This window comes from Anomaloglossus baeobatrachus, chromosome 1, assembly GCF_048569485.1.
Source record: "Anomaloglossus baeobatrachus isolate aAnoBae1 chromosome 1, aAnoBae1.hap1, whole genome shotgun sequence".
NCBI lineage: Eukaryota > Metazoa > Chordata > Amphibia > Anura > Aromobatidae > Anomaloglossus > Anomaloglossus baeobatrachus.
The window spans coordinates 709,015,219-709,027,761 of NC_134353.1; the positions used below are offsets into that span (position 1 = coordinate 709,015,219).

General features: G+C 42.0%; 1 protein-coding gene across 2 annotated transcripts in view; it reads left to right on the forward strand.

The window, feature by feature from the left end:
* Window positions 1–7,027, forward strand: part of DGCR2 (DiGeorge syndrome critical region gene 2) — a 122,816-nt gene extending 115,789 nt beyond the window's left edge. For both annotated transcript variants that reach the window (XM_075321329.1, XM_075321339.1), the window contains one exon: window positions 3,393–7,027. In XM_075321329.1, coding sequence (XP_075177444.1) covers window positions 3,393–3,652 — 260 coding nt within the window. In that variant the 3' untranslated portion in view covers window positions 3,653–7,027. The remainder of the gene's footprint in view (window positions 1–3,392) is intronic.
* The last annotated feature ends 5,516 nt before the right edge of the window (window positions 7,028–12,543 follow it).

Consider the following 12,543-nt stretch of genomic DNA (forward strand, 5'->3'; position numbering starts at 1 on the left):
CTGCCGTGATAGCCCCTGCCGTGCCCCCCCCCGCGATCTGCTCCCCCCAACCCCCCCCCCCTCTGACTGCCTCCCCCATTATCTCTGTTCTGCTTCTGCAGCTCCCTCTCCGGTCTCCCCCTCTGCTCTACCCCCTCCCCCTCTGCTCCCCCCCCTCTGCTCTCAGCCCCCCCTCTGCTCTCACCCCCCCCCTCTGCTCTCCCCTCCCCCCTGTCCCCCTCTGCTCTACCCCGACGTCCTCTTACCTGTCTTCACCGGCCTGATCACATCTGCGTCCATCGCTGGGTCCTTCCTGGGCATTCTGCTGATCTGCCTGCTGCTCCTGTAAAGCTGTCCATCTCTCTGCCATCTGTTCCTCTGCAGCTCTTCTGGTCAGTGATCCTCCTGCTAGTCCTGTGGGTACTGTGAGTATAACTTTTTTTTTTTTTTTCCGTATCCCCTGTCCATTTTTACACCTCATCCGTCCGTGCGTCCCGCCAAGCGCTGATCAGGGATGCAGATAACGTATCTGCATCCCTGCTCAATTTTTGGCGTGACTTTTTTTTCCGTATCCCCGACGCTTTTTGTATCGCATCCGTCCGTGCGTCCCGCCAAGCGCTGATCAGGGATGCACATAACGGATCGGCATCCATGGTCAATTTTTGGCGTGACTTTTTTCCGTATTCACGACGCTTTTTGTATCGCATCCGTCCGTGCGTCCCGCCGAGCGCTGATTAGGGATGCAGATAACGTATCTGCATCCCTGCTCATTTTTTGGCGTGACTTTTTTCCGTATTTGCGACGCTTTTTGTATCGCATCCGTCCGTGAGTCCCGCCAAGCGCTGATCAGGGATGCACATAACGTATCTGCATCCATGGTCAATTTTTGGCGTGACTTTTTTTTTTTTACGTATCCCCGACGCTTTTTTTATCGCATCCGACCGTGCGTCCTGCAGCGACCGATCAGTGCACTGCGTCTGTGCGTTTGAAAAGTCAAATGGCGCTCCTTCTCTTCTGAGCCCCGCCATGCGCTCAAACAATTACTTTCCACCACATGTGAGGTATCTGCGTACTCAGGAGAAATTGCACAATACGTTTTATGGTGCATTTTTTCCTGTTACCCTTGTGAAAAAAAAAGCTACCTAGTTGAAGCAACCGTTTTGTGGTAAAAAAAAAAAATTTTCTTTTCACGGCTCAACGCTATAAACTTCTGTGAAGCCCCCAGGTGTTCAAAGTGCTCACCAAACATCTAGAAAAATTATTTGAGGGCTCTAGTTTCCAAAATGGTGTCACTTGTGGGGGAGCTCCACTGTTTAGGCACCATAGGGGGTCTCCAAACGTGACATGGCGTCCGCTAATGATTCCAACCAATTTTGCTGTCAAATGGCGCTCCTTCTCTTCTGAACCCCGCCATGCGCCCAAACAATTACTTTCCACCACATATGAGGTATCTGCGTACTCAGGAGAAAATGCACAATACATTTTATGGTGCATTTTTTCCTGATAGCCTTGTGAAAAAAAAGCTACCTAGTTGAAGCAACCGTTTTGTGGTAAAAAAAAAAAAAATTCTTTTCACGGCTCAACGCTATAAACTTCTGTGAAGCCCCCAGGTGTTCAAAGTGCTCACCAAACATCTAGAAAAATTATTTGAGGGCTCTAGTTTCCAAAATGGGGTGACTTGTGGGGGAGCTCCATTGTTTAGGCACCTCAGGGGGTCTTCAAACCCGACATGGCGTCCGCTAACAGGTGCAGCTAATTTTGCACTCAAAAATTCAAATGGCGCTCCTTGCCTTCCGAGCACTGCTGTGTGTCCAAACATTTGATTTCCACCACATATGAGGTATCTGCGTACTCAGGAGAAAATGCACAATACATTTTATGGTGCATTTTTTCCTGTTACCCTTGTGAAAAAAAAAGCTACCTAGTTGAAGCAACCGTTTTGTTGTAAAAAAAATTTTTTTTCTTTTCACGGCTCAACGCTATAAACTTCTGTGAAGCCCCCAGGTGTTCAAAGTGCTCACCAAACATCTAGAACAATTATTTGAGGGCTCTAGTTTCCAAAATGGGGTCACTTGTGGGGGAGCTCCATTGTTTAGGCACCTCAGGGGGTCTTCAAACCCGACATGGCGTCCGCTAATGAGTGCAGCTAATTTTGCGTTCAAAAATTCAAATGGCGCTCCTTCCCTTCCGAGCTCTGCCGTGCGCCCAAACAATTGATTTTTACCACATATGGGGTATCAGCGTACTCAGGAGAACATGCACAATAAATTGTATTGTGTACTTTTTCTTTTCTCCCTTGTAAAAATGAAAATTTTATGGCTAAAGTAACATTTTTGTGTTTAAAAAGTAAAATTTTCATTTTTTCCTTCCACATTGCTTTGGTTCCTGTGAAGCACCTAAAGGGTTAATAAACTTATTGGATGTGGTTTTGAGCAGTGTGAGGGGTGTAGTTTTTAGAATGGGGTCACTTTTGGGTATTTTCTGTCACCTAGGCCTCTCAAAGTCACCTCAAATGTAATGTGGTCCCTAAAAAAAATTATTTTGTAAATTTTGTTGGAAAAATGAGAATTTGCTGATGACCTTTGACCCCTTCTAACTTCCTAACGGAAAAAAAATTTGTTTCGAAAATTGCTCTGATGTAAAGTACACAAGTGGGAAATGTTATTTAGTAACTATTTTGTGTGACATATCTCTCAGATTTATGGGCATAAATTTTCAAAGTTTGAAAATTGCGAAATTTTCAAAATTTTCGCCAAATTTCCTAAATTTTCACAAATAAACGCAAAAAATATCGGCCTAAATTTACAACTGACATGAAGTACAATATGTCACGAAAAAACAATCTCAGAATCGCCAGGATCCGTTGAAGCGTTCCAGAGTTATAACCTGTCAAAGTGACACTGGTCAGAATTGCAAAAAATGGCCCGGTCATTAGGGTGTTTTAGTGGCCGGGGGTGAAGGGGTTAAAAGATTGTCTTTAGGCACCTTGACTAGATTTTATTGAAATGTAGGATGACGAAAATATTGTGTGTTGAGGCAAACATTAGCAGTAATAGTGACTTGCTATTGTGAGCTATAAAAAGAACATGTGCTGAAACTACATTGTCTGAGGCCTCTAGAGAATGTGAGCAGGGGCATAACTATAGTGTGCGTGTAAGGGTTGTGGTTGTACCCGGACAATGGAGCCTAAGGAGGCCACAAAAGTCAATTTGGCTCACATAAGACGACTAAATTCTAATGAAGACCTGTGATTGTTGATCGGGGACCATGTTGGGGATTTCACTGTAGGGCCCACAACCTTCATATTTCTGCTCTGAAAGGGAGTTCTCGTGTTGAGCTGTTTGGTTGTTTTTATTTCGTTGATATGACATGTTGATTTATGGCTTTTTTTTTCTCTTCCATTGTGAACTCAGATCAAGTGACGCGGCAGTCAGCTGGAATGGGTCAAATCTCCACTGCAAGCAGTAGCAATGCCTCTTCACCACAAACTACAGAGGAACCGCTACCACCTGCAGTGCCACCACTGCCCCAACCACAAAGTGATACAGAAGACTCTGAAGACAGAAGCACTGCGTTACTTGTGGCCCCTAATATTCTTCAAAATGAAGCCTTCCCCACTGCTGGTCAATCTGTGTCCTCACCGAGTAACTGTTCTCTAAACACTGTGGTTTGAGATCGGAGTGAAATATCAGGAATCTGAGAACGGCATACATACTGTGCCCCTGACATCACAAACCTGAAGGAACTGTTGAAAGCTTTAGCTGAAATATTCTGCAAAAAGGCTCCCTGATCACACATCCTTTATTTTTTAGAAAATAAAAAAAATCTCATTAACCCTTTTGCTACCTAAGGTGTTTCTGCCATTGCACACAAAGCTACTGAGGCAAATCAAGTGTTAAATAGGCAATGTACACCGTGATCTTACATTGAGTGAGTTATCATGTAAATATTACATTTCAAGTGCTGCACTTTCTCCATTCCCCCCGGAGTGTATGTGTGAGAGTGTGAGGAAGACGTCGTCTTCTGTAGAGGTTTTTATACAAATTTTTTGGGATTGTATTCGACTTTTTGTTTCTCTGAATTCAATAACTTGCAATAATTGAGCAAGAAACTGCATTCATGGGACCCTCAAATTCTGTAGGTTCAGCTCCAGCACAATGCAAAACCCTGACGGAAGCACAGGCAGAGATGACAGGTACTTTCCGAGTGGAGTTTCAACAATTGCCACTGAGTGTTGGGCAGCATTGGATGTAAAATATTTAGCGCCATCCCCACATCCTGCACAGAACATTGTGACACTTGCAAGGTATGGATAATCTCTACTCTTGGGACCAGAAGCTTTTCAGATACTACTTTTCCCTACTGATGAACAAAGACTTTGTACTTACACATTCACATCAATGTCCATATTTTGCTTTAGTTTAGGTGATATTCAGTGGTCTCCATACAAAATGCTTTATTACCATATCATAGCATGAGGACATATGATATGCTAGTTATTACATTGGAATGGAGGGAAGGGTTTGGGGTTTATATCTGCAAAAATAACATTTTTCACGGAGGTTTCCTAGTTTGATTACTTGTTTAGCTTTTCTCCTTTAGTTGGAGACCTCCCTGTTCATCTAGACTAGAAGAGAAATGTAATGGCCTTGATTTTGAAACACTGGGCTAGAATAAATGAAGAAATTTCGCACAGATTGGCAATTTGATTTGCCTTTTTAAAATGTGCATTTGCCTGCTTTTACCATGTCGGCCATGTTAACATGAGTTGTTTTTTTCCATACTGGCACGTCCTTCCTAATAGCAGACACCAGTTTGCTGCAGTTTGATGCTGTTTAGAGATTTCAGAGCTTCGAGTTGTGAAGACCTAAGCTGCATGATCATTGTGGTATTGCGCTTCTTAAATTTAAGACTTTTCTTAAAAATATTTTTGCTTATGAAATGAGATCTATTCAAGAAGGTTTATATTTTGCACCCAGATATAGCTTCTCCTTTGGCTGGCCCCTCAATAAAACGTGTTATTTAAGCTTGTTTTACCTTTGTCTACTATGGTCATAGGCAGATTTTGTAAATTTTCCTACAAAATATTTTTTAAAGTTTGACAATGCAGATTCCCCCGCCCCCCATCCTCACAGGGCTATATATTAACTAAAGCTATGCCAGTTTACGTTGCCATCTTTAGTCACTGCTAGCACAATGAATGAATTAAGAATGAATCTATCTAAGGTTATTTTTCTACACACTAAGGAAATCTAGCGCAATATTCTAAGTATGCTAAATATTCCCACGTTGAACTATGAATTTGGTAAGCTTAACGCTAAGTTCTAATATCCACCAAACCTAATGGCCATTTCCTTTAAAAAAAAAAAAAAAAAGTTGCAAAATGATTATATCCAAATGTTCCTTGTTCTTGTATTGGCTCTTTATGGAAGAATCCCTTATTCCTGGCCATGTATTAAAGTATAAAATTAACTTTTCTTAACGATACACTCCCATTAATGAAATAAAAACATTTCTCCTTTACAGCCGCCATCACTCCCATGTCGTACAGGTGTATAGGTAGCTGGGTGGGATGTAAGGAGCCATTTGACGGTTGCTTGCATTAAAGGGCATATTTAGCAATTCTTTTTCTTGGCACAAGCACTAGATTCTGAGATACTGTTTTTACATGTATATTTCTTACTAGCAGAACAATAGCATAAACAACAAATATAATATATTGTGACAGCATATATTGTTAGCTAGTTGGGAGACTTGAGTCATTAGTGAGCACCTTGTTTTCTCCTTGTCACAAACTATTAGGGTTAAATGAGATTTGTAGTGTAAGGGTCTTGCACTGGGTGTATTATACTATGGTATAGAGATTTAGGCACCCACTGGCCTGAGTCTGTAGGCAAAGTTCAGCCACAGAAGAGAATTACTGTAAATGGGTCTTACAGAGGGGGAGATTTTTCAGTTTTTAATTTAAGTAAACTTGTTTTTTTGGTTAAAATGAGGTATCCTGAGGATAAATAATTTGCTGCTCATAGGGGTCCAAGCCCTGGGATCTGTTGAAATCTGCAGAATCTCTTATTCCGGACCCTGACGGGGAACTTTTAATCCCCGTTACAATAATTTAGCTGCAGGTTGGATACCCGCTCGCCGCTGCAAAGCTGGGCGGTCCCATAGAAAATTAATGGGGCGGCGGTCGAGTATGCTCACTACTGCTTTATTCTAATGTACATAAAGATGGACTGTACGGCCGATCGATGTGGGTCCCAGCAGTTGTACCCCCCACCAGTCAACAACGTATAACCTTTCATATGGATTTTTTATAACTATTGATGGGCGAATAGTAACTATCTGTGTTCAGATATAATGCTTACCCAATACAAGTACTATTCCAGTGTTCATCACTGTAAGAAAAATGCTCAGGTTACCCATTAACTTGCATTAGGTTTGTTATTCGTTACGAATACTGAAGTAGTACTTTGGGATTCATTACAAATAATCCCAACACTAATAGTTACTATTAATCACTACTTATAACCTGTTTTCACTGGACAACCCCTTGACAGAAGAAATCACTCCTATGTGCTGGACAGTATGGCCATGTCCGCACACACTCCTATGCTGTGAAAGGATGTTTAACCATGTAAGAGCAGAGAGTAAAGTAAGTATCCCCTTATTCCTGATCGTTCTGGGTGCTTTTATAGATTCTCCTTGGCTGTCCTTACCCAGATGGTGAAGGGATTCATTACAAACCACTATTGCAGGGCAGGAGGTCCAGAAATGTGCGTCGATAAGACAGCTGTTTCTGCTTTGTCGATTTTCAGTTTTGTGACTGATTTTACCTGTGGCAATGTGTAAATACTTTTGATATACATGTAGATATGACACTTGATGCTGTATCTTTCAGCCCCTGTGACTTATGTTTAATTTTATTTTTCAGGTTGTTAAGCTTCATTTAACACAATCTACTGATTTGTTTTTTTTATCATCTTTCCCTCATTACTGTGAGAAACATTTCATTCAGATGCCAAAATAAAACTGTATTATGGAATTTTCATATTGTTTTGACTTATTATGCGTGTTACTATACTAGGCTGTTTTTAATGTTGCCTGCTATGACCATTATTAATCCTTAGACTACACTATTTAAATATCAAGTAGCCAACCATAAAGCCTTATGATCTTGTCACGGATTCCTCTATTTGGCGTCATATTCTACCCTATTCTACAAGGCAAATTATCATGCTCCAATATTTTTTTTTGTTTCTTATGGATTAAGTAAAATTTGTGTGCCTTTTTTTAAATGAACAAAAACCCTCTGTTTCCATATAAGATAAGTTGCAGCTTGGTCGCTATATGGTGGTTTAGTGCAACACAGATGCTTAACACCCGCACACTATATGATATACTTTTGAAAAGTTTAAACCCTTAAATGCTGCAGTCAATAGTGACCACAGAACTTTAAGTGGTTACAAGAATGGGACATGTATATAAAAAAAGAAAAAATAAGCTATTTCTGCTCATCCGCTCTTTCAAACATTGTAATGGAAACAAAAATAAGTGACACCAAATCCTCTCACAAAATAGCCATGACATACAAGTGCATCTCAATAAATTAGAATATCATCAAAAAATTAATTTATTTCAGTAATTCAATATAAAAACTTAAACTCATGTTATAGTCATTACAAACGGAGTGCCTGAAAACGGAACCTGAAAACTCATCTGTTCAGAAATACCTATAATCTTCAATGACCCCACCGCCCCACCACCGTGCGGAGCTGCCGCCCCACCACCGTGCGGAGCTGCCGCCCCACCACCGTGCGGAGCTGCCGCCCCACCACCGTGCGGAGCTGCCGCCCCACCACCGTGCGGAGCTGCCGCCCCACCACCGTGCGGAGCTGCCGCCCCACCACCGTGCGGAGCTGCCGCCCCACCACCGTGCGGAGCTGCCGCCCCACCACCGTGCGGAGCTGCCGCCCCACCACCGTGCGGAGCTGCCGCCCCACCACCGTGCGGAGCTGCCGCCCCACCACCGTGCGGAGCTGCCGCCCAACCTACACCCCACCTACTGTCTCCTCCCCAAAATCCTTTAGAATGTAAGCCCGCAAGGGCAGGGCCCTCTTTCCTCTGTACTAGAATGTCTATTGAAACTTGTATATGTATTCTGTATGTTACCTCCTCATGTACAGCACCATGGAATCAATGGTGCTCTATAAATAAGTGTTCTGTTAATAATGATGATTAAGGCTTACATGCAATGAAAACACAAATCATTTCAGAAAATTAGAATAATTACCACAAAACACCTGCAAAGGCTTCCTAAGCATTTAAAATGCTCTATTAGTCTGGTTCAGTAGGCTACAAAATCATGTGAAAGACTGTTGACTTGACAGATGTCCATTAGGCAATCACTGACCCTCCACAAGAACCGTAAATCACAAAAGTTCATTGCTAAAGAAACTGGCTGTTCAGAGTGCTGTATGAAAGAGTATTAATGGACAATTGAGTGGAAGGAAAAAGTGTGGTAGAAAAAGGTGCACAAGCAATCGGGATAACCACAGCCTTGATAGGTTTAAGAAAAGGCCATTCAAAAATTTTGGAGAGATTCACAAGCAGTGGACTGCTGCTGGAGTCAGTGCTTCAAGAGCCAACACACACACACACACACACACACACACACACACACACACACACACACACACACGACATCCAGGACATGGGCTACAACTGTCGCATTCCTTGTGTCAAGCGACTCTTGGTCAATAGACAACGCCGGAAGCAACTTGCCTGGGCCAAGGAGAAAAAGAACTGGACTGTTGCTCAGTTGTCCAAGGTGTTCTTTTCACATGAAAGTAAAGTTTGCATTTCATTTGGAAATCCAGGTCCCAGAGTCTGGAGGAAGAGTGGAGAGGCCACAATCCAAGCTGCTTGAGGTCTATTGTGAAGTTTCCACAATCAGTGATTGTTTGGGAGCCATGTCATCTGCTGGTGTAGGTCCACTGTGTGTTTTATCAAGACCAAAATCAGTTCAGCCGTCTACCAGGAAATTTTAGAGCACTTTATGCTTCCCTCAACTGACAAGCTTTGCAGATGGAAATTTCATTTTCTAGCAGGACTTGGCACCTGTCCACACTGCCAAAAGTACCAATACCGAGTTTAATAACCAAAGTATCACTGTGCTTGATTGGCCAGCAAACTCGCCTGACCTAAACCCCATAGAGAATCTATGGTGTATTGTCAAGAGGAACATGAGACACCAGACCCAACAATGCAGACGAGCTGAAGGCTGCTACCAAAGCAACCTGGGCTTCCATAACTCATACCTCAGCAGTGCCACAGGCTGATCGCCTTCATGCCATGCCGCATTGATGGAGTAATTTATGCAAAAGGAGCCCCGACCAAGTATCGAGTGCATTTACTGTACAGACTTTTCAGTAGGCGCCAACATTTTCTAAGTTTAAAATATTTTTTTTTCAGTTGGTCTTCTATAATATTCTGATTTTCTGAGATAATGACTTCTGGGTTTTCATTGGCTGTAAGCCATAATCATCAACATTTAACAGAAATAAACACTTGAAATAAATCACTGTGTGTAATGACTCTATATAATATATGCGTTTCCATATTTGTATTGAATTACTGAAATTAACTTTTTGATGATATTCTAATTTGAGATGGACTTGTATGTGGCATCAGCGTACTCAGGATAAATTGCACAATACATCTTATGGTGTATTTTCTCCTGTTACTCTTGTGAAAATGCAAAATTTTATGGCTAAAGTAACATTTTTATGGGAAAAAGTAAACCTTTCATTTTTTCCTTGCACATTGCTTTTGTTCCTGTGAAGCGCCTAAAGGATTATTAAACTTTTTGGATGTGGTTTTGAACAGTGTGAAGGATGCGGTTTTTAGAAGAGTGTCACTTTTAGGTACTTTGTGTCGCCTAGGCATCTTAGTCACTTCAACTGTGATGTGGTCCCTAAAAAGAAATGGTTTTGTGAATTTTGTTGGAAAAATAAGAAATTGCTGATTAACTTTGAACCCTTCTAACACAAAAAATATATATGTTTCAGAAATTAAGCTTATGTAAAGTAGACATGTGGGAATTGTTAACTATTTTGTGTGATATAACTCTGGTTTGAGTATAAAAATTCAAAATTTGAAAATTGTGAACTTTTTGACAAATTTTTGATTTTTTTTCACAAACACATTATCATCCTAAATTTACAAATATCATGAAAGAATCTCAGAATCACTGAGATCCATTGGAGCGGTGCAGAGTTATTTCATAAAGTGACACTTATCAGAATTGAAACAAAATAGTGTGGCCATGAAGGTAAAAAGGGGCTTGGGAGTGAAGGGGTTAAAAGTCCGTGTTCACGTCCAAGACCTGGACACCCAGTGTCCAGTATGAACCCTGAACTACATCGTTCAAGTTTGTTGATCTGTAATAGTAATGCAATTTTTTTCGAGCAAGTGACACACTTTAAGGCCCCTTTCACTCTGCATTTTGCCTTACGTGTAGTGGTCCCGTCGGGGCATCCGTCCAAACCGACCCTCCCCCACCCTGAAAAAAGTGTTTCGGACGCATGTGCCGACAGGGCCATTGACTGTAATGGAGCACACTATGTTAGCGTGTGCTCTGTTTTGTACCATTTTCGTGCATATATGTTTTCTGCACTCGTAGTGTGCTCCATTACAGTCAATGGCCCTGTTGGCGCATGCGTCCGAAACATTTTTTTCAGGGTGGGGGAGGGGCGGTTTGGACGTCTGCCCCGACGGGACCACTACACATAAGGCAAAACGCAGTGTGAAAGTAGCCTAAATTCTATATGTGCATGCTCCAGTTTTTGTCGTGTTTTTGGATGCAGTTTTGTTATCAGAACTTTCTCACTTTTGACTTTCAGGCAAAGTCTATGAAAAGTTAGTGCTGTGCTCACGTTGCAGTTTGTCAGCATTTTTTTTTGACAATTTTGTGACAAAAAAATAAGCAACATGATCATTCTTCTTTGTGTTTTGCAAACGTTTTACCCACGGTTCTGTCAACAAAAATGCAGCTCACGAACCTAGTTCCATTATGACAAAATGAGTGCTGGAGTGATATTTGGGTAGTCGGTGTCTCTTTCCCTCCATGCGCTACATACTCACTTATAACCGGGGCGGCTGTCACACTGATCCTGCGGCATCTTTGTTCTTACTGAGCCATCCATTCATAAGGCTCATATATATTCACTGCATCTGCTCATTAGGCTCATACATATTCACTGCTTCTCCTGATTACCAGCATCTGTGATTGGTTGCAGTCAGTCCCGCTCCCACGCTGAGTGACAGCTGTCTGACTGCAACCAATCATAGACACCGGTGAGTAGGTCTATATTGTACAGTGAAATAAATGAATAATAGAAAAAATTGATACGTAGTCAAGATAAAGTCCCAGAGTTGGGGGCTGGTAATCTCAGACCAGGGAGGCCTATGTTTGTAAGCCTCCCTATGTAAGGCTTTCCCCAGCCTAAAAATATCAACCAGCAGCCGCCCGGAATTGCTGCATCAATTAGATGCGACAATGCCGGAACTTTATCCAACTCTTCCCAATTGCCCTGGTGCGGTGGCAATCGGGGGAATAAGGAGCTCATGGCAGCTCATAGCTGCCACTAAGTCCTAGATTAGTCATGGCAGGTGTCTGAGACACCTCCTCATCACTAATCTGTAAGTGAATGTAAATAAACACAAACACATAAAAAAAATCCTTTATTTGAAGTAAAAGACGAAGCAACCTCTTTCACCACTTTATTAACCCCCTATACACCCGTCCAGGTCCAAGATAATCCACACTTGACACGTCCAGCACTGCTACATCTGATGCTCACAGCGAGCGCCATAGAACAAGAGTGCCCGCTGTGAGCTACACGCAGCAAGTGAAGTGAGCTGCGCAATAAGTGGTGTTGTTACTTTGGTGATTTCCGGTCACAGCTGGAGTCCTACACCTGTGACCGCAAGTCAGGCTGCCGCGACTGAATCAAGAAGCAAAAAGCGTAGGCATGAAAAAAGCTCTCAACTCACAGAATCTATAAATATGTAAAGAATTTTATTGGCCAAAATTTAAAACCACCTAAAACTACAACCACATCCTTATGCAGTAAAGTGCTTAATCATACAATAGTGTGCTGCAATAAGTAAACAATGAGCTTACACACCAAGAAGCACTATAGAAGAAGCACGTACCAAGCAATAAAGTATTACAATGCTGCTGTGAGCCCGATCACTCAACAAGAGGTAACCAAAATAAACAATTAGTGGTTAAGTGTTGAAATACACATAATAAAACACTAAATGTGCTGGCTCAGACCTAAATAAACATTGATAACAGCAGCAAAGCTGGCCACAGCATAATGCAATCACTGAAGACATGGAGGAAAAGATATCATCACCCAGCCCCAATGCGTGTCGCTCAACTGAGCTTCATCAGGGAGAAATGAGCGGTTAAACATGAAGCAAAGATAGTACATGTATGCTAAAATAATTAGCACATAAAACAATACTGGTGAGTATGCATGTAAGCTCCATGGTGCC